The 23,068-nt window shown below is 37.8% G+C and overlaps 1 protein-coding gene across 1 annotated transcript in view; it reads right to left on the bottom strand.

Annotated features, from left to right (window-relative positions):
* The window catches only part of pcsk6 (proprotein convertase subtilisin/kexin type 6), a 70,728-nt gene that overhangs the window by 36,461 nt on the left and 11,199 nt on the right, over positions 1-23,068 (bottom strand). Inside the window, exons 5-11 of the mRNA XM_026930802.3 lie at positions 22,031-22,107; positions 18,546-18,634; positions 11,048-11,220; positions 9,091-9,303; positions 6,319-6,419; positions 2,391-2,494; positions 2,028-2,145 (exon numbers count right to left, since the gene is read on the bottom strand). Coding sequence (XP_026786603.3) covers positions 2,028-2,145; positions 2,391-2,494; positions 6,319-6,419; positions 9,091-9,303; positions 11,048-11,220; positions 18,546-18,634; positions 22,031-22,107 — 875 coding nt within the window. The remainder of the gene's footprint in view (positions 1-2,027; positions 2,146-2,390; positions 2,495-6,318; positions 6,420-9,090; positions 9,304-11,047; positions 11,221-18,545; positions 18,635-22,030; positions 22,108-23,068) is intronic.

Below are 23,068 nucleotides of genomic sequence, written 5' to 3'. Positions count from 1 at the left end.
TCACTGGAAGCACCTTTAACAGGAATCTACAAATCAATGTGAGCTAGCTAGCCAGGTAGCCGACGGGCTGCAAAGTGAGCGTAGCTGCTTCGGGATCTATTTCCACTAGCGGAGCAAAAATAAACAAAGCATTTGACCTTACTGTGTCCGAAATGTCAGTTACTCAATATTAATTTCTTGTTTATGGAATTGTTGTATAAAACCAATATCACAATCACGTGGTTATACTGAATAACGGCACGGCTGTGATTAGCTACAGCACTCAGCCTGCAGACCGAATCACAGCCGAAGAGATATTCAGATGTGCAGAGTAAATGAAATAACAATTAAACATTGTGAACACAGAAACCTTGTACTAAAAAGCAGTTAGAATAATGTCATCATGTAATCTGTAAATGTGAATCAGAATATGCACAAGTGGATCTTTATTAGCAGTCTAACAAATGAGTAATAGATGCTTTCGGTACTACAGGTACTGTAGAGCTGCATTTGTCTAAGGACCTGGATTGTGGAGATATAGACAGATGAAACGCATGCTCGATGCTTGAATATCGTCACATGTTTTTAAGTGTATTCATTTTAGCTGTATATCATTTTATATCAACACAAGAGCACCAGATTCTATTCATTTTGGTGGTGTTTTTCCATGTTTAGGTCATTTCTGGTACCATTCTGTGTATTGAATTGATGACTTGTTTATTTCACTCATGCTCTGTTACATCCATTCAGCACATTCCATCCTACACCTCCTCAAGTCAGAAGCATAACTCCACTTCCATAACACTGTATTTCTCTTTTGGAGCAACCTCTGACGCAAGAAACTCAGATTTGGATGCTTCGTTTTATTGGCTTACTATCACAACAGCTGCGTAAAATAGGGTGGTTTCATGTAAATTAGATGTAGATGAGGGTTAACTGGGCTGTACAGTATGCATATGGCATGTACATAGAAGACTAGTGGGCAGGAGTTTGCTTCCATGAAGCAAAAGCTGATTCATCAACTGCAAATTTTCCAAGTTTTCCTGAACTGAAATGTCACTGTGTGCTCTTACATCAGTGGGGAAATAACTGCTGAGTAATTCAGACAGTTTTGTTCTCTTGGCCACATTTCTTGCTATTAATGTCTTTTATTAGCTCATTTAAACATTTTAACACTTGTCTGCTTATCATCTGTACAGAGTGTGTATGCGCTTTTCTCTGTTTTGATGGCGATGTGACACAGCGGGTGCATGGTGGACATTTTGAAAGTAGCTCTCTGATTACAATCTGAATTAATTCTGTTTCACAACAGGTATCTATCCAAAAAGCATACTTAGCAAGGTTTCACAGATCATGACTGCTTTCTTTTTTCACTGCTGGCCTTGTTAAACCACAAACACATTGTTGTGCCAAAATTTGTGTTTGTGGCAAACTATATTTCTGTTTTCTTAAAGTAGATATGTCAAAGTATATTACTAGGGAAAAACTCACTTTTGGTCAAATCCAATTTTTTGTCAAATCCCAAGTTTTTTTTTTTTGGCTGTTTTCTAGAATTCAGCTCTATTGACTTACAATTGCTTTTTCCAGACCATCTCGCATATAGAAGTGAGGAATACTGATAATTTACACATGAAATTCACACATATAGTGAAACATACAGTTGCATGCAAAAGTTTGGGCACCCCTGATTTTTGAAGTGAAAAGAAGTAAACACAACCTCTGCAGCAAACTCTTCTAAATTATTTAAACTATAATCAACTTTTGCTTAATAAACTGTGCATTCACATTGCATAAAAATGTTATTTTTAAAGTAGTTTGCTGTAGAGGGGCCTACACTTCTGTATACAACTGTAAGTTTATACTGATTCTTAGTCATCATAAAATCATTAACTTTATACTGAATAATTAATACAGCTACATAGAGAATATCAGCACTCAGGGCCTTTATAATATGATTACAATTCCATGTTATAACTTTGTTCCAGGAACATAAGATCTATATTTAAAAACTGACGAAGCGATTTATAAAAGAAAAGAATTCTCCTTACCTGGTTCTGCGATCTGACATCTTGGTGCATGTGTGCTGAGGTGGCACACGTCGCCATTTCTTGGCCTCCACCACCATGGCCTCAGCATCCACCAACCCAAATCCATACAGGTGACTAACTACACAAAGACAAAGTGAAGGTAAGTTTGCTAAAGGTATCTACACATTTCTACACATCTTACATATTCTAACAATCTGTACTATACCAGAGTACAATATATAGACTATACTAAATATAGACTATACTCTATAGAGCGAGAGAGATTACTATTGTTTGAATCTCTAATTTATGTAAATGCTTTCAAAGGATCCTAGAGGAAATGACATACTCTGACTAATATTCTACATATAATGAAACTGTTACCCTTGTGTCCTGCGGCGTTGGTTTTCCAGTCACTAGCTTTCAGATGAACAGGTCTTGATGTCTTTACTAAGAGGTGTTGCACATCCCTCCATGTTATTAATGGGCTGAAAGACAAAGTATATTCATACTAATAACACTATTCATACTAATACAACACAAGCACAAACATAAGATCATGAGAATAAGATCATAAGAACGAGTGGGTGTGTCCCATTTTTGTAATCATCATCACAGACAGTAACCGAGCATAACCATAAAAAAGGGTTTGGGTTAAAACAAATACATAATCAAGAAGTGTGGTTGGTGTGCTGCTGCCATATCCAGGTACACTCGTGACAACATACCGAGGACATTTTGTTCACGTGTCACCTTAACTTTTTGGATATGGACTTTGGAGTACTGTTGTGTGAGCATCTACTATAATATAATTCTCTTAGGGAGGCTACTTAAAATCAAAAAGCCTGCATACAATTACTAAATAAACTGATCATCAACAAAATTAGCATCTATATGGTATCTCAGTAGACACTGGAGAACTACAGTGGGGTCTAAAAGTATGAGACCACACTGAAAATCTGGGATTTTTTTTTTTTTCATTTAAAACTGGAAAACTAACCAAAAGATTTAAAATTTTTGAAACAATTAAAAAAAAAAGAAAGGAAATGTTTGATATCTTGAATATTCAATATGCAAGATTCTGCACAATTTCTACATCACTATTTACAGTAAATTTAAACCATGTTAACTCCTTTGTATAACAGGTTCTAAGATATTTCTAAGATTCTACTTTTAATTAACTTTACTGCTGATTAATTTTATTAAGTTAGACAAGAATGCAAAACAGAGGCATTTTCACTAGTGGTCTCAGACTTTTGGTCCCCACTGTATATACACTAATAAAAGCTAACAAACCTTTTGGTACCACAGAATGTTCTTCATTTTTTAGTGTAACAATCTTGGCAGTACTCAGTACTCAGCAGTACATGTGAGATTTTGCTCTACTCACACTCACTCAGTCTCACACACACACACACACACACACACACACTCAGGGGTGGGAGAGAGAGAGAGAGAGAGAGAGAGACCCACGCTGACCCATGTTAAAACACCCCCCTTCCCCTATCCACTTTAAAATATTGCATCATTGTGAAAAAGAAGTAAGATATTGATCTGTGCTGACATTCTGGACTGAAATGCCATTCTGTCACAAACAGAAATTGTTCAACAGCACAATTGCAGTCACAGAGTCATAAATCCAAACGTTCTAAATTTTAGTTGTGTCTAAGTCACCATATTTTCTTGTGTAATACTTTACCAACATCCGTGTAATTCGTTACTTTCCTTACAATAATATCCCACAATGACTATTTTTATTTAACTCTGCCCAAGAACTAAAACACTACCATATGAAAGCAATGTCATTCACCAATTACAATAACAGATAAAACAACTTTAGACAGTTGTTAGAGCCACATATGAACACAGTTACAGTGTGTACAGTTGCAATGGGCCTCATTTATAAAGCTTTTGTGCATAAATGTATTCATAAGCCAAAGCAAACAAAAAATACCCACCAAATGTGCAAAAGCTTCGACAACATATTCTCTTCATATTCATGTTGATTAATGCCAATCAGCCATCAATTACCAAGTGCATTCATGCCCAAAAAAGGCAATGCTCACCAGGAGCTGAAAATGTAACACTTCCATGTATGCATAAATGCAGGAGAGGGCATTAAAACTGACCACAGAAACAATAGCCAAGTTTCTATCCACTTTCTGCGCTGTTCTGTTATCGACAAAGTGAAAATGTGTTAAAAAAAGTCTGCGAAATTTGATGTCTCCCGCCTGTTTCCATCCAATTGGCCTTTTACTGAAAAAATGGTGTGCATGATCATCCATAAAAAAAACCCAAATCGTCATATAAGTTTTGGTGTATCACAAAAGAAATCTGCCCTTGAGCCGTTTCCATACATAATTTTGTGTATATTGCAAATTGTGTACCTTTTGCATTCCACGTGTCCTCAAATCTTTGTAAAATGGAGAGTGTTTTGAGACAATTAATTGAAATTGGCCAGCTTGCTGTCATTTTAATTTCACAAATAATTGCAACTGTACAAAAAAATCAGAAGACAGTGTCAGAATGGAGCAGTTGTTGTCTGATAGGGCTCCATGTAACTGCCCTTAGGCGACGAAGCCCATGACTCTGGGAGATACCACGCAATTGAGCATTCTGGGAGGTAGTGGTGGAGAGACACTTCACAGAAGGTCTCTGTCTGCATCATTTTAGAATGTCACAGCCCACATTTGAGATGCTGTGCCAATTAATTGGTCCTGATGTTGCGACTATCGCGGGTTGCCACCGACCACAGGCTCCGACCCGAAGGTGGATTGCCATCACCCTGTTCAAGCTGGCAACCTGCACCGAGTACAGAGTAGTGGGGAAAACTTTCAGGGTTAGTAAAACCACCGTCCATCAATGTGTATAATACTGTGTGCACAGCTATTATAGAAAAATTAATGTGGCGTTATATCAGGCTGCCGAATATAGCCTTGTTTACCGTAATTCCTTTGTGCATCTTGTGCCACAGGTTTATGGTGCGCTGGATGGCACACACATCCCTATTCTTCCCCCAACGGATGGCTACTGTGAATAGTCGCAAAGGGTGGCCACCTATTGTTTTCCAGGCACTTGTTGATGACAGGTGCATGATACGAGATATTTGTGCTGGTATTCCTGGAAGTGCCCATGAAGCAGCTGTGTTTATAGCATCAGATCTGTAGAGGTAAGTCTAACCTGGTTAAGACCATTTAACAGCCTTTACCAGTGCGAGTAAAGCTACACACAATAAATTGACACTTTTTTTTGCGTGAATGCCATTTTTCTCGACAAAAACTATTTTTCCGTAACATTTTTGTGAACACACTTGTGAAATTTTATCGATAATTTGCATTTCCATCAGCTATATCGGTAAACATTTCAATGCCCTAAACCTTTTTTCCCTGGATAGAAACGTAGCTACTGACATCTTAGGTGCTGAATCACAAGAGCCATGCAGAGAAGTGTGAAAAGAAATCTTTAGAAGATACATGGCTCCTTGGGAGTGTACTCATTTGACTCTGACTTTGCTGTTGTGCAACTCCACAATGGAATTCATAGCTGAACGCATATAAGACATTATCTAAAAAGTCTGACTCAGTAAAGAATTCTTCAAAAGGTCTGATGCCAAGGATTAATAAAACATGGCAATGAATAAAAAGCACTGTGTTGTGCTGCAGAATTTCAATGCCTGAATACAAAATCATACACAAGAAAGAAAATGTGGCTCTTCCAAATTGCTGTCTGATGAGAGCTTTAAAAACAGTGCTTAAATATTCACAAATAAAATGATTAAAATTGTGCTTCTTATTTTCTTATCAGAAACTGGATTAGTAATATGCCAGAGTGACTTATTTCTTTGATAAGCTGCTCCATTTATAACAATAAAAAATTGATCACTGAACATCTACAGAAAAACACAAATTTTAATTGATATGTCTATATATCAACAGCCATATCAACGCTTATATACACTTTTCCTTGTTAAATAACAACACGTTTTTAAATCTGTTGATTATTAGACTTAGTTTATATAGAGTGTGATATAAACCTGAGATATGAATAGTAGTCGACGCTACAGTCAGAGATGCTGTTATAGGAAATTAATTAACAACTTCTGACCAATCAGATTTGACAGTTCATCATTGCTGTATAAAGAACTGTAATAGGGATGATCTCTGAGGCGGCTTCTGCTTTGCGCTAGACTGCTAGACGGCCAGACCCTCCACGAAACAGTTGTGGATAGAATGACATGCAGTGTAGATGAGAGACGTAGAGAGAAAGAGAGATACAGAGAGAAGCAGACAAAGTAAATAAAAAGTAACCTCACTTGGCTTCCAGCGCAAGAGCGATGATGCCAGCCACCATTGGTGCAGACACTGATGTGCCAGTGTGTCCATCTGTACAGCGCTGCCGCAGGTCTGTAGTAATCTGACGAGAGCAAAAGCAAGAAAAACAGTGTCATTATGGCACAGCTGGAACTGACATGACTCAAAGATGTTTAAAAGAACTAAGGAAAGCTGGTAAGAGCCAACGCACATGAGATCAAGATATCTGGTTTCACTGTCAGCCATGTGCTTCAACAGTTTCAAGTGTGACAAGTTTCTTTTGAATAAATCCATTTTGTGAGATGTAATCCAGATGTTTACATATAATTTGTGCAAACTTGCATATTTACCACGTGTGGTCGTAATTCAGCTGTACCACTTATTCAACACCTCACCATTTTTCTTGGCCAAACAAACCAACATGGTATTTATGACAACTGCCAATCCCATTTTGTCCTGTATACAAGTGGTTTTAATTTAGACCCAAGCTATTTGTTTGCAAGTCAACCTTTTTGTTACAAAAGAGAGGTTTGGGCAAATGGATAGCTTTGTAGGACTGGTATTTTTTATTTATTGCTCTGAAGTAATCAGTCATAATCTGTAAACATAGTTGGCTTCAGAATTATTGGCACCCTTAGTGAAGATGGGTAAAGAAAACATCATATGGAATCATAGATTCCTTGCTCTTTATTCTTTTTTGCATTTTAGGAGAAGAAGCAACCTTTATTTGTCACATATACATTATAGCACAGCAAAGTTCTTTTTTTGCTTTTGCACATCCCAGCTTGTTAGGAAGCTGGGGTGAGAGCGCAGGGTCAGCCATGATATGGCAGCCCTGGAGCAGAGAAGGTTAAGGGCCTTGCTCAAGGACCCAAAAGCGGCAGCTTGGCAGTGCCAGGGCTTGAACCCCTGACCTTCTGAACAGTAACACAAAGCGTCAACTGTTGAGCCACCGCTGACCCATTGTAGGAGACGACTCAGTGCTGTTACGATGGCAAAGGGAGTATTAAACGCAGGGGCGCCATTAATGTAGTTTTGTCTAAAAAAATAACTTCAAATAGAGGTTAGATTTCGCTCATATTTTCAGTCTGAGATTACGCTAATAAAGCTAAATAAAATATATTTTTAATATATTTTTCATAACCTTTTTTATTTTACCCATCTTTACCAATAATTCTGGAGATAACTGTATTTTCATTTTTATTCCCTTCCTGTTAGAGAGCAGTGGGACCCCTGTGGTGTCCTGTTGGTATGCCCTGGGCAAAGATTTGGTGTGTTTATTTGTGGTATGTATTTAAGTGCGTAAACCTCATGCTGATTTCACTAGGTTTATTTAACAAAGTAAGCGTGGATATGTGAGCTGTCATGACTATAAATTCAGAGGTACAGAAAGAAGAATAACCTTAGGCTGTTGGACTGTCTGTATGTGCTAATACAAGGTTAAACACACAAACACGTGTACAGTTATCTAAGATTACACCCGCATCCAAATAAGAAAGCTATGAAGCTTATCCTGACTGAAGTTTTGAAAGCCCTTAGGTACAGTCGACCTTAACGAAAGTAAACATGATTTAGCTCATCTCTGTGAATATTTCTAGATCTTTGGTTTTGAATGTCAGCCAGATCAAATATTTAGCCTTCAACTTTGGGTCTTATCTTCTCATTGCACAAACAGACAGAGAGAAGGGAAAAAGACACAAATCTAACAAAGCATGTGAGACGTCTTAGATATGTCTGTGTTGCAATGCACCTGGTAAGGAAAGGCTGTATCTGGGGGGTGGGAGGTGTGCGATGGATTAAAAATTACTGCGTTTTGGCAGACAAGCATTATTCCTGACTCCAGCAATAATGAAGAACAATATGAAACAGACAATATGGAGGGAGAAAAACACACAGAGAAAGGGAAAGGGGGTGGGGGGATCGGATGGGGGATGTCAGCACAAAAGTAAAGTCAATCAGATATACAATCAGGTCCATAAGTATTTGACTGTGACAGTGACAATTTTCATAATTTTGCTTCTGTACACCACAAATGATCTGAAATGAAGCAATCAAGATGTGATTGGAGTGTAGTCAGGGGTTTAACAAAAATATTGCATTAACCGTTTAGGAATTACAGCCATTTTTTTTACATAGCCTTTTTCACAGGCTCAAAAGTAATTGGACAAACGAACTTAATCATAAATATTACGATTATTTTTAACACTGCAATGAAATTGAATTAAAGCTGAAGGTTTACACTTCGATCACATCTTGATTGCTTCATTTCAAATCCATTGTGGTGGTGTACAGAGGCCAAATTACAAAAATTGTGTCACTGTCCAAATACTTATAGACCAGACTGTACGTGATTTGGTGGTGAAAAAAGGAGACCAAAGGAGGTTATATAAGTACAGAGCCTATTAATAATAGAAATCAGTGTTCTACACAGTATCAATTAGTCATACTTGAGGGAAAAAAATCTTTAAATCATCTAAAAGACTCTTTAAATCATCTAATATATTGGGGTGTAACACAGTGCCACTATCGGTTTCTGTATCTGCTTAGTGCTGCAAATATTCATATCTATATCTGTATTTGGATTTAAACCCAAAGTGGGAGTGGCCTAAACCAGACACTTTTCTTTTTCTTTTCTTTTCATTTCCTTTTTGTTGAATTGGAGTGTATGGGACTGTTTTTGTAGGACTGAAATGGAGTGTGTGGGACTGTGTGGGACATATTCCTCACTTCTCAGAACAGCATTATCAGCCCGAGCACCATAAGAGGGACTTAACTATTTTGCGGTCGTAGAACTCTCCGCTGCTATAGGTGGTGGCCATGGTGGACGAGCAGACTTCCAAGTACCAAGGCTTGTTGCCATTTTCCGTGCTGCTGCTAACGGAGATGGTGTAGATGCTGTTGGTGTAGCCGTCACATGAGCAGTGATCTCCCTGCCGACCTCCATTACCGGACGCCCACACAAAGATTGAGCCCAGACCTTTGCGGCCCTACACAAACACACACAAACGCACAGATACGCACAGCAGATCAAAATTTACAAAACCTGCACTTCAAAACAGAAATAATGTACTCTCATTATGGTGATTCTATATTTTATATGTCTTACTGCATATGTCACTTACAAGAGAAGCATGAACATTATGTTTCAGTTCAGTACATGTTTTACTCTCCATTTTTCCCAAACACTTAAATAAATAGTCACGCTGTATGAGACACTGATACAACAGCTTCTCAGAACAATAAGATGCTTCAGATAACTACACCCAACGTAAGTATACTGTCTTCCCAAAACACTTCCGAAACCCTTACTGATGTAGTTTAGTTTAATTTTTGTGCCGTTCGTGCTGTCATAATTCAGTGCAGTACTGTTTCCTGATCTGAAGCTTTTGTGTTATTCATTCTCCATGTGCTTCTGTTTGTTTTGCTGTGCTTTTTCTGGTTTTGGCCCTGTCACTACCCCTGCCCTTTCACTGGTCTCTTATCCAATGTGCTCACCTGTTTGCTGTTAGCCCTTAATTAATTTGTGTTTTAGATGTGCACTAATGTGTTTCTAATAAACAGTGCTTGACTCTAGTACTGAATGGCCAGAATTCAACTGAATTCCACCTCTCAGCGCTGTCCTTGTTTTGCTCTGATTTTCCTTCCATGTGCTTCTTTGTTTACATTTTCATATGCCCTTGCATTGATTTGAGTCTTATGTTTGCCCATGTCCTGCTAACGATGTTTTCCAGAGTGTGCCCAGATGTTCGAAGTTATTTCCTTGATTAGTTTGCACCCTCTTGTGTCTTTGTTCCATTGCAAACTCTTGTCAGTGTTATTGTGTGTTTCTGAGCTGTGTTTACCCGTGTTTCCTTGTTCCTTGTTTATGTATTTCTTATTAGACTTCCTGTTTTTGACTCGCGTTTTTTCTCCTGTTAATGATTATGGATTACCGTCAGATTATGTTGTCTGACTATTCTCCCCTGTCTGGAATAACGACAATGATTTTTTGCACTTTTGTCCTGGCTCTAATTCTCACACCAACACAGTTTGATGTTTCACTCAGGTAGGCAAAACATCTGATTTAACTCAGGTTTAGTAGGTATGTTGAATCAGGGAAAGCACCGAATCATGCTGGACTGGACATGTAGACCGGAGACTTATGCTTGAAAGTAGTTTATAAGAAGTAGTTTTCATTTCAAATGTGGGAAAAAGCCAATTGCCAACATGTGGGGACTTCCTTATGACTGCTGGAAAATGATCCCAGGTGACTCAGTCATTAATCTGCTGAAAGAACTCCAAGAGTGGGCAAAGCTCTCACAGAGCCTACTTTTGGTCTGTTTTGGTCATTACATAATCCCATATGTGTGATTTCATAGTTTGATGTCTTCACTCATCTACTGACTCATAGAAGGGTTTCTATTTTTCTCTGTATTTTTCTCCGTATTCTTAATGTTATGTTAGCACCAGGCTAACAGTAGCCTACCTTCTAGTAAGCTTCCAATAACACACAACTAAAAGCATTAACAAAGTATCAAAATTAGGATAATGCAAATACTCAAAAACTTATAAGCTGCAGAGCACAGCACCTCTCTTAAATGCCAAGTAAAAATAACTCTTGTGTAAACTTTTAACTATTTTTCCTCCATATTGTCTTCTATGTGTCCTGACCATTAGTCAAACAAACCTGAGTATGATTCATGTAAACTAATGACAGGGTTGTGTATGTGTGTGTCCATGTGTATAAATGACCTTTTTAATGCCCACTTCAAAGGCCTGTTTGGCCAGTGGGCCTGGACCATCCACGGTCTTCCCATCATCATCAGGGCCCCAGCTGGCACTGTAAATGTCAATGTAGTCAGGCCGGATCCCAAGCGACTTGGCCTCCACCACATCAGTCACATCCCCATCCAGCATCCGGATGCCTTTGAGAGCACACACATACATACAAAGAAAGACGCAAAAATATGTTCACAAATAAGCACACACAGGGAAAAAACAAACTCAAAAATATGTTGTAATTACAACAAAAGCCTTTCTCAGCTTTTGCAGTGTGAAAATCTGCATGCACAGAAAACAGAACATTCCCATCATCTTTACTGAGGTACGTGGATTATACTTTAACATGCTTTAATGGATAGATTTTTTTTTTAATAGATTTTGCATGCTTTAATGTACCATAGAATATTATTCTAAAGGAAAAGTTCAACAAAAAAAAACCCCAAATTTACACAATTTCAACATATGCAGACTATCAGCCATGACATGTTTGGTGTCTGAAGTTTGACAGAAATCTGTATTTGCAGATTTAATATCAAAGCACAACTACAATATTCTCAAAAGATCTAACTCTAACTATATTCTAATTTAATTCTGCATTTATTTATTTATTTCCTCTGGTCTTGGATGAATAGTCTGCTGAATGCTTTTCTTTTATCTGCTCACTATCCCAACATCTGCATAAATTAGGCCATGTTTTTATTAAATGTACAAAGGCTTGTGCAACATAACGATTTTATCATCTCTACACAATGTTACATTGCCATGATATCCAGACATCTACTCTGATTATATTATATTACTAAACTTGCCAACTTTTATGCACTTTGCTTGTATGAGTTATCACTCAAATATAGGCCAGAAAGAGCAGTCTTTTTCTCGCCAATAAAATGGGAAATGGGCCAAAAAACATATGAATCTAGAATGCAAGAGCGTTAGCGAGGTCAGGAACTAATGTTGGGCAAGGATGCCTGGGGCGCCATCGGCATTCCAGTTCATTCCAAAGGTGTTCAGTGGGGTTGGGGTCAGGACTCTGTGCAGGACACTCGAATCTCGCTCCAACCTTGGCAAACCATGCTTTTATGGATCTCACTTTGTACACAGGGACATTGTGATGCTGGAACATGTTCGGGCTCCTTAGTTCCAGTGAAGGGAACTTCTAATGCTATAGTAGGCAAAGACATGCTTCTAACTTTTTGGCAAAAGTTTGGGGAAGAACCACACATGGCTGTGATTGTTAGCTATCCACATACTTTTGGCCATATTGTATATTCAACATTAGATAACTATACTGATTAGGAATGCCACAGAAAAAATTCTAAAAGTGGTCCGAAACAGAACTTTCTGTTTTGGGCCAAAAGTGAAAAAGGACAAATGTTTTCACTTAAAAAGATTAAAAAGGCCTACAAATCCCTTGTGGTCACTGCAGATTCATTCAAACATTTTGAGTAGCAGCAGAACAGAGAAAATGCTGGCCATGTGGACAACCAATTTGTGAAAGGATTAAACTGAAAATGTACTGGTTTTTTATTTGTTTACTGTTTACTAGGCATTACTGCAGAATCGTTTAATAATCCACCATCCGGCTGAGTTTGCTACTGCTGGCAATCAGTTCCCTGCTGAACAGCTGATAATATTATTATGCCCTCCCATACTCTCCGTAATCATTTCCATTAAAAAAAAATTGTGAGCAGGAAAAATCAATATCACACAAGCCTAGACGTAAATGAGGGTAAATTGGCCAGTGTCATATGTATGACATGTACATAAGTGACTAGTGGGCAGGAGGTTATTTCCACACAGCTGAGGCTGATTCATCAGCTGTGTTCAAATCACTGCTTGTTTTGCTGCTGTAGGACAGTTTCATGAATCACACACACTTACATTTGTACATCACTCCCTGCCCTGAAATCTGCTCGTTTCTACACAGCTCTGATGATTAAGATCCAGTGTGTGTTCTAAGGTGGCCCACATGCCAAAGTTGCACAGCCTTGTTCTAAACAATCAGATTAATTATCAGCTCACTAGTGTGTGTTGCGGTAGTGTTTTTGCAAAATACTCTCTGAGTTAATTACAGACTTGTAGAGCATGTGTGCATGTGCGTGTGAGACGAGCTCATCCGGTCCCTGCAGGTGTCTCCACCCAACCCCTGCAGTGTTCGACAGCAGATGGTAGAAATTTTATTTAATCTCTTGGAGCTGTAAAAGTGATAGTACTAATAAGCGAAAAAATCAAATCCATACCTCCAAGCTATGGCTCTACACCTATATCCATGGGAAAAAAAATCATTAGGTTAACTTTCAGGACTTATACACATGTAGGAGATTTATAGTGAGAAACAGTGGGTGCGCCCCTTAATGTCCCAATAATGATGTTATATGTGACATTTTTGATCTTGTGTGGACATTTGGCTTTTCCTCAGATGGATAATTGCTTTTTTACACCAGCTATAACTTTTATTTAAAGACCTAAATGAGCAGTTGGTTACTGAGGGGTAGGGGTAGCTGGAGGAAATACCCCAAAAAGACTTGTGAGTGTGTGTGTGTGTATGTGAGTGCGTGTGTGTATGCGTGTGCATATGCGTGTGTGTGAAAGTGTTTCTGACGATCAATGCGTCTCTCTCATGTCTCCTCGCCCTTAACAAGCTGCGTTTCACTGCAAACTGATTTGCTGTTTCCAAAATAGCACCGGGTAAACAGGATCTCAACACTTCTTTCCCTCAAGGGAAAGACTGATTCATTTGTAAGCTGCTAATTATGGCAGATAGTCTCCTGTAAATGTGCACTTTTAGTTTTTAGTTAGATTGGCATCTGCACAAGAATCGAGTTTCAAAAATATTTATTATGGCACAAGGCTTGGGGAGCGTCAATTGCTTTAGTAATCATTCATAACCTGGTTTAGATATCTGCATTTGTGCTGTATATCTATGGAGAAAACTGTATAAGCAATTCATTTGTATAGATGTTTATCAGTAATGATGAAATAGAATACTGCTGTATTATCCTTTGCATCATTTTTAGCTAAAAATTAGCCAGGCAAAAAAGATAACAGGTTGAAGCATGAGAAACAAAACTGTCCAAGATGAGTAAAAGATGACTCAGTAGTTATTATACTACTTTGTTCCTCTTCAGAATGTGCTGTTTTACATTTTGGCATCAGTAAACAGAGATTTGAGAATGTAATTCTCATTGCAAATTTATGACACTAATGCAACATTAATGACTAAATCAGAACTGAGACTCTTCTGACTTTTGAATAGGAAAGATTAATTTGAATGAGCTCCACCTTGTAATATCAACTCATAAAGTCAGCATCTTTAGAGCTCCAACTTCTCCAAGTTGCAGTTCACTTCAATCTGGCTTCTGTCTTAATGAAAAGTAAGACAAAGAAATAATAGTGTTTTACATTGTTAAACAGATTTTCCCCCTCATTTACTCCCCAATTTGTCAATTGCTACTCACCTGCCAGCTCTCTCCTATCATACAACATCTACCAACCAGGGAAATGAAGGCTAACATGTGCTTCCTCCAACACACATGAAGCCAGCCAACTGCATTTTTTTCGAACTGCTGCTCATACTTTGTAGGCATTGTAGAAACTGAGTCAACACTTTCTAACCAATCAGATTAGAGAATTGGTATAAGCAGTATTAAAACAGTGTTTGTCAGTGTCAGTTCTTTCTCTAAGGTTCTACAATGGTGTTATACTGTATTATTACAAATACTGTCACAGATAGAGAACATCCGTGTTTATAAAAAGAACAATGCGGCCAATTACATAAATACAATAACATACAAAGTTCAAAAGGAGTCCAGTTTTGTGGGAAAACTATGCACCTGACAGCATTAGCTATAGTGCTCCAAGCAACACACGTGATATTAATTTACATCTGGTCTTCAGAGGGGAAAAATTATGCCCAAGACTGGTTGCAGCTAATTGGCCAAACCTCAGTAAATCAAATGAGGTTTTTTGGGCAGAATGAGGCCTAATTGCATCTGAAGACAGGCAGAAAAATCTTAGTATATCTGGCTCTCAATGAGGAAAGCAAGCCAGCCTGAAAGGAGTCAGGAAAATACATTAATTTTCTTTCTAGCTTTGTTTAACCAGTGTAGAGACGGTCAATGTTTACACCTGAGGACAAATTTCTATCTTTTTTATACCAGTCATCACTAGTTCAGAAACTGACACATACTTCTGTAACTATATAGAAGTAAAAGCACATGGACAAAAGACCAAGAAGATAAGACAGTAACTACTTTCAAAACTATATCAAAGATCTAGTGAGACCTGAGCGATATTCAAGATATTCTTGTCTTTGGAAGAAATATCATGAGACACTTCTCAAGACATATCATGAGTAATATGAGTACAGGGCAGAGTGGTTAAGAGTTCCTGGAAGATCTGAAGATATAATATTCATTATAACTTCTGGGGTGTTTTTGTTGGGCTATAAGTTGTACTAGAAGACCAAAGCACACATTTAAAGGTGCTTAAAGCAACTGAGCAGGTAAGAAACTTCACCAGCTGAAGGGTGAAAGATTTCAGCAACAAGAAAAAGATGGCATCAAAGGCAGTTCCTGATCATTGAAGGTAAAACAGACATTATATTATAAGAGACATGACTTCTTCAGCTTGAGTTTCCATTATTTTGGCTAATTCATGTAGATATGCTACAGACAGAAGAGCCTCTAATAAGATCTTATGCAGCCTTTTGAACCTTCATTACATAGATTTGTAGTATTCTTTTGTGATAAAAAAAGGTCAGCGTAATCTGATCTGACAGTAATGCAATGTTCATCGACTCTAAACATGCCTTCTGGCACAGTTTTACTGTGACTGAAACAAAGAAAAGCAAATAAAATCAAATTCTTTGTTAAACCAAAGGTAAGTGGTGAGACAGCAAAAGTCATGCCCTCCAGCAAGTACAGCAAGAAACTATGCATGTTGCTCAGCACAGCTGCAAGTGAGAAAAAATTGCTTACAAACGCATGAATGTCAGTCCACTGCAACAATAAATGTGCAGTCTAGGGATATAATCGAATTATTCAGATTGAACGAATAATGAATTTTAATCAAATACAAATACAGAAAGCTTGCCAGAAAGCTACACATTGAGACTAGGTGTGCGCATTGGGACTGGGATCCCGCAGGAAGAAACAAAAAAAGTTACGTGACCGCAATGTTGTTACTTTCATGTTCTTCTATGAAGCTTTTAGACAAGGTTGCCAGGTTCCAACCCAAATACAACTCAAAAAGGCTTGAAACTAGCCCACACAGTTCAGGCATTGGGAGATGCTTTTTTTTTTTTCAGTCTTTGCGTGGGAAACACAGGGCAACATATCTCTGCTTGGGCTTCCAACAAGTAATTAAATTAATTAATTATTTAATTAATTTTAAACACTTTTATCTTGTACATTCATTGGGCTTCAAGTATAAAGCTGGATATAAACGGATTTATTCAGAAATGTTTCACATGAGCATTTACACAAGAAATTTGGTATTCATGAAAGTCCTGTAAATTTGAAAAAACTTTCATATTCAACTCATGCTCCTGAGTTGTTTACATTTACACATAAGAAGACTAACTAATGTAAACCTCGATGTGATCGATTTCAAATCATTTAATCAATTATGCAAATTTCAAGTAACTTCCATTTGTGCCTTTCAGCCTTTACCCTCATTGGTCATTTCAACTCAAAATAAATTCCACTTCCGTCTTTCAGACTTTACTCTTATCCTTCATTTTGTGCTTCAAAAGTCTGTGTCTCTGTGCACTTGAACCTTTATGGAGGTTTGTGAGCACACTAATGTAAATGAGCTGTGTCAGGAACACGCTTTTGTAAAACCTTTGAAAATCCAGCAGAAATTTTTTTTTGTTTGGCTTATGCAAACATTAACTTTTAACTTTACTAAAAGCTTGATAAATGAGACCCACTGTGTGTGTTTCCTGTCATTCTTAAATGATCACTCTCTATCATTATTTTAAAAAATCTTCATGGAAAATCATACAGGCGTTTTAACGAAATGCAGCTTAAAGGACCCCATTTTGACTCGCAGCAGCACTGTGTCTCAGCTTCGCAGCAGATTCTGATAGTGTGTCCAGAGAACTTTTCTGATCTTTCTGGAATATAACAATTTCAAAACCTACAGGGCCACTGCATCACACCTCTTTATTTTCTGTAGTGAGTAATGTGTTTATAACACTCTGGATGGTCCATTCTTAATGATTAGATGTCTATCCAGTAGTTTTTAATGACACTATCCCTATCTGACCTATTAGTTTGTTGAACGTCTACAGATATAGCCATGTATACATGAATCAACAGAACAGTTGTTGAAACATACACTAAATTCTACACTAAAATGTTGAAACATACACTAAATACACTAAACTAAAACTTTCATATTCAACTCATGCTCCTGAGTTGTTTACATTTACACATAAGAAGACTAACTAATGTAAACCTCGATGTGATCGATTTCAAATCATTTAATCAAATATGCAAATTTCAAGTAACTTCCATTTGTGCCTTTCAGCCTTTACCCTCATTGGTCATTTCAACTCAAAATAAATTCCACTTCCGTCTTTCAGACTTTACTCTTATCCTTCATTTTGTGCTTCAAAAGTCTGTGCGTCTGTGCACTTGAACTTTTATGGAGGTTTGTGAGCACACTAATGTAAATGAGCTGTGTCAGGAACACGCTTTTGTAAAACCTTTTTAAAAAAATTTTGTTTTTTTGGTTTATGTAAACATTAACTTTTTATTTTACTGAAATCTTGATAAATGAGACCCACCGTGTGTTTCCTGTCATTCTTCAATGATTGCTCTCTATCATTATTTTAAAAAATCTTCACGGAAAATCATACAGGCGTTTTAACGAAATGCAGCTTAAAGGACCCCATTTTGACTCGCAGCAGCACTGTGTCTCAGCTTCGCAGCAGATTCTGATAGTGTGTCCAGAGAACTTTTCTGATCTTGCTGGAATATAACAATTTCAAAACCTACAGGGCCACTGCATCACACCTCTTTATTTTCTGTAGTGAGTAATGTGTTTATAACACTCTGGATGGTCCATTCTTAATGATTAGATGTCTATCCGGTAGTTTTTAATGACACTATCCCTATCTGACCTATTAGTTTGTTGAACGTCTACAGATATAGCCATGTATACATGAATCAACAGAACAGTTGTTGAAACATACACTAAATTCTAAATACTCTACAGATGCTTTGTTGAAAAACATATTATATTTTTTGCTTACTTGGTTAATAGGAAATGTGTATTCTACTGATATAAATGATGACTGCTGAAATAAAGTGTTAGCAAAGTTGCTTAAAGACAATGGCCTACATTCACGTATAAAACATCTCAGAGTACAAACTAATCCAGAATTAGCTCAGATGTGCACTGATATTTATAAACAAAACAGTGCAAGTAAGGCAATTCATTTTTTGGGAAATTAACATACCTCCAATTCGGGCGTTGTAGGCAATACCCACAATGCAGTGTGAGTTGTTGGCCACAGCAGCCACCTCCCCAGCACATCGGGTCCCGTGCCTGTGATTGAGACAGAGAGATTCATCTGGAAGTCAGTACTAATAAGCATGCATCCCCTGATACTCCTTCCCTAATGAGTTTATCACGGCATGCAAAAGCACCTGACTGGCCTGTATACAGTCTCGTTATGAAGCCCAGCAGTAGAATGATGAAAAAGCATAGTGTTTTGAGAAACTTAAATGACAGTTGCGCATATATTGCAGTTCTGCTGATAAAACAAGCATTTAAATCAAAGTGACCTGGGACTTCCACCAAGCATATCTACTAAGCCTTTAAAGGAATGGTTTGGGAAAATAAATCAGATTTAAGCTCTATTCAGACTGGATTTGTTTAATATGGGGAGGAGGTGTAATACAGTTATTACTGGTGGATCTCACTGACTAAAAAACGGTCAGTTTTTTTGAGAAACAACTTCTAACAAACACATGCCAACAACTCGCAGACAGAAGAACACTGACCCAACACAGAACCACACAGGGGAACAGGCACATCACAGCCGGACCCTAGGGCCTAGCTGGGTATAATAGAGAGTGTGAAAGTTGGGATTAAAGTGGACAAGAGAGGGCAAGACTACAAAGTCTGGAGCTCAGGGCTTGCTCCAGGAGAGCAGATCCCTGTGGAGTCTGTGTCCTGGACCACTAATGGTGCGTTTAAATAAAACCTGTAACTCAGAATTTCCAAGTTCCAACTTCCCACTTCCGAGTTAACCACAGCATAAGCGTCACCATGCCTTGCAATTCATCAGACCATTAGGAATAGGTTAATAGGTGTGTGTGTGTCTAGTAAATAAATAATAAAGGTACTAATACATCCCTAGGCCTGGTACAGTACTAACACATCTATGTCTGTCATTCTCTACATCTCTCTTGTTTTCATCCTCTCTCTCCTGCTAGTATTTTCACTCTCAGTCTCTGCAGCACCTAAACTTGCACACTTAAGCACTATTTTAATTGATTTTCCCCCTACTTCTTCTGCTCCAACAGGCTCATTCCATTCTGCACAGATTAGAGCTGTAAGCGTGAACAGGAAAATTAATTGAGAATCTCGAACTGTTGCGCGTATTCAAAAATCAAGATAAGGAAGAAGTTTCAATTGAAGTTTTGCCTCAGCTCTCTGCAGGTGTAGCACAGAGACAATTTGTAAACATGAGGCGGGAGAAACAAGAACAGACGTTAATTCAGGTGTTTATTGACGAGCGAAGCCATTTTCAATTAAAACCCAAGCCTTTCTCAATCCTGTAAGATTTGGATGACTTCTGTGCCTCACCTTGAGAACAAAACACGCCTCGCTAGTTACACGTGAAAAAAGTTGGGAAACTACACTATGAAAGTGGAATAGTTTTGAGTTGAGACATTTGGGATTTGACGCCTCTTCACACACATAGATTAGAGAGTCGTCACCAAGGCCACAGAGCTTGTTAACGGATCTGCCAACCTAAATGAATATGACAGCCTCACACATACTGCGGTGCCGCTGACAAAACAAGCATTTACAGGAAGCAAAGTGAAACAGGACTTCCACCAAGTACATCTACTAATCCTTTAAAGAATTAGGTTGGCAGAAAACATTAGTCTTAAGCTCTGTATTTTAAAACCTATTCGGACTAGATTAGTTTTACATGCTGAGTGGGGTAATGCAATTATTTCTGGTGTATGTCAGAATCTGCCATGTCAGTAATTTAAAAGGACTTGTAGAAGTAACCCTAGATAATATATGTATATCCCATCTGTACTGACATGTTGGTAAAGACACCATTATGTCCTATTGCAAAACCATTGCTCCTAAGGATAAATTTAAATTAAAATTGAATATCCAGATTTCTGTAAAGCTGCTTTGTGACAATGTCCATTGTGAAAAGTGCAGTACAACCAAAATTTTTTATTTGAACTGAAGTACTATTCGGACAGGATAAGATTTCTAGTCACGTCTGCTATTGTCTTTCTATCATCTCCCACCGAAACCAAATGAAACCAAGTACTAGCTGAGTTTAAAACTATAGACAGTGTTGAAAAGCATTTGTCTGAGAATCAATGCTTCTGGGGGTTTTAGATAAGTTACTATGTTTCTAGCATAGGCACAGACTACATATACATTATGTCCATGCAACCTATTAATGATAACTTGCGTGGACACAAGCCCTACAACAACTGCTAATAATAAAAGTTAAAAGCAATCAGTCTGTATTAATATGAAGTGTATGTAGTACATATATCACTTCTGGTGTGATAACTGTATATAAATCATTAAGACATTCCGCCCTTCTTTATGATTTATACAGACATTGCTTATCCTGGGCAAATCAATTATAATTACAAAAGATGTCCTCCAGTCTGTTAACATTACTTAACAGACATATGTCTGGAAATCTGATCCCATCCGAATAGTATTTTAGAAAAATTTCTCCCTACCTCAGTTGCAGTTGTTAGGTGTAGACCTGTTTGGTGTCTGATGTTTTGCACTGAAGGTATGAGGCTAGTGTACTATATCTAACAAGCAGTAGATGTCTGAATAATCAAAAATTCAGAAATAAATATATGGCTACACAATTGTTTGGTTCTTTTCCTTCAATTTTTTACTCAAAAGTACATTGCATCAATTTATGTAAGAATATCCACATTATGGTTTTGAAAGCAGGAGTAACTTTTTTCCTCAGCTGAGTTTACTTTCCATTTCACACAACATGGCACACAAGCCTGTCCTAATACTGTGATAAGTTGGCTATGTGGTCATGTTTACATTAGTGACATTTTACAAAATGGCCCCATAGTTTGAGAAGTAACCGTACCAGAACTGTACCACTACAACAAATTATATATACAGACTATCCCTACTATTTTATAAAATCAGTCCACTTAACTGACAAGACTTCCAAGTAGTTATTTCCAGTCATTCAAACCAGGTACCTATGTACTTCAGTAAGGAGAAATCTAAATCTAAATAAACAGAAATATGAATATACGATGGATCGCCATCTGATATTTTTAAACACAGATTTCAAATCAGTGGTAAAATCTGATAAAAAATGTCATAAAAATTGTGGAAAATATATTTGTTTAGGTTGCCAAGGATACGCTTGCTATTCCCTAGATATGTCCACTACACAGTGCAAAACATAATGGTTTCCATACCAGCCACCATGAGGATTGTCTCTTCTCTTTATTTAGTCGAAATGGCAGGTAAATTAATTTTTGGGGATGTATTTATGGACAAGATATTGATGGGACAAACCTCCATCAACTGTTAACAACATAGTAGCTTCAATACAAATCTAAAGAAACCAACATCAGACAATAAATCTGTGTCCAAAAAGTGTAAAAATTCCTTTGTCATAAGAACTCAATTAAGAACCCAATTATTTTTTCCTGACAGTTTTTGAAAGCATAGCATGCCACTCACTTGTTTTCATTGCTGGAGTCATAACGTGGCATCGGGTCATGGTCGTTGCCATTGACATCGTAACTGGCCAGCTGGTCCTGGGTGCAAGCAAGAAAGAAAAGAACCAAACAAATCACCTCCGGCGTCAGCCATAAACAGAGAAATAAATAAATATATCATATTATACCGCCCAGGCTTTCGTCCCATTTGGGTCATCTCTCATTTTTTGCACTATTACAGAGAAGGTAATAAATCGTGCCGTACACAGGCCATAACTTTGCGTAGTAATCCGAAGTGACAGGCGAAGAAATGAAATGTATTTATGGCAATGTTACATCCTGCGATGCCAGAAGGAAGCATAGCAATAAACCTGCTCATGCTTATTGTGTTTTCCCAAATCAACATTAAGGTGTGTATAGCACTGTTTGCACGTCCCAAAGAAAGATATATGTACATATGTGTAGAAATTTACTTGATCTACAGCCAAAGTTTTCTGTTAGTGTATAGTAACAGAAATTATAATTATTTTCTCTTTTACGTCAGTCAGTTCCGGACCACTAATTTGATTGTTCAAGCGGTGTTCCACGAATGCTTATATTTAGTATAACAGCACTGGTGCATTTCACTGTTTGTATCACTCTACTTGTGTGTGTTCACTACATAAAATAGCAATAGTTTGTTACACTGAGACCTTTACTACACTTACTACGGGCTGTCAGTCAGTCTGCAGAGCACATGCTGGTATGGCAGCACGCAACGCTCTATCCAGCTGTGGCTTCTTTGGGAGCTATTTTCATTGATGGAGCAAAAATATCTGTCCACATTGTGTCTGAAATATCAGACACTTGATATTAATTTCTTGTTTCTAGAACTGTTGTATAAAAGCAATTACAAACTTGCAATTCTGCTGTTGCACTCAACTTCAGCACAGCTGTGATCACCTATGGCCAAATCACAGCCGTGCTGGTATTCAGTACAACAGCACTCTGGTTGGTGTGATATTGCTTAATTGCAGAACAATCATTTTATTTCAATGTGTTAAAAGGGAAGCAAGGGAAA

This window comes from Pangasianodon hypophthalmus, chromosome 11 (genome assembly GCF_027358585.1).
Source record: "Pangasianodon hypophthalmus isolate fPanHyp1 chromosome 11, fPanHyp1.pri, whole genome shotgun sequence".
NCBI classification, from domain to species: Eukaryota; Metazoa; Chordata; class Actinopteri; order Siluriformes; family Pangasiidae; genus Pangasianodon; species Pangasianodon hypophthalmus.
This window is presented reverse-complemented; position numbering and strand designations above follow the sequence as displayed.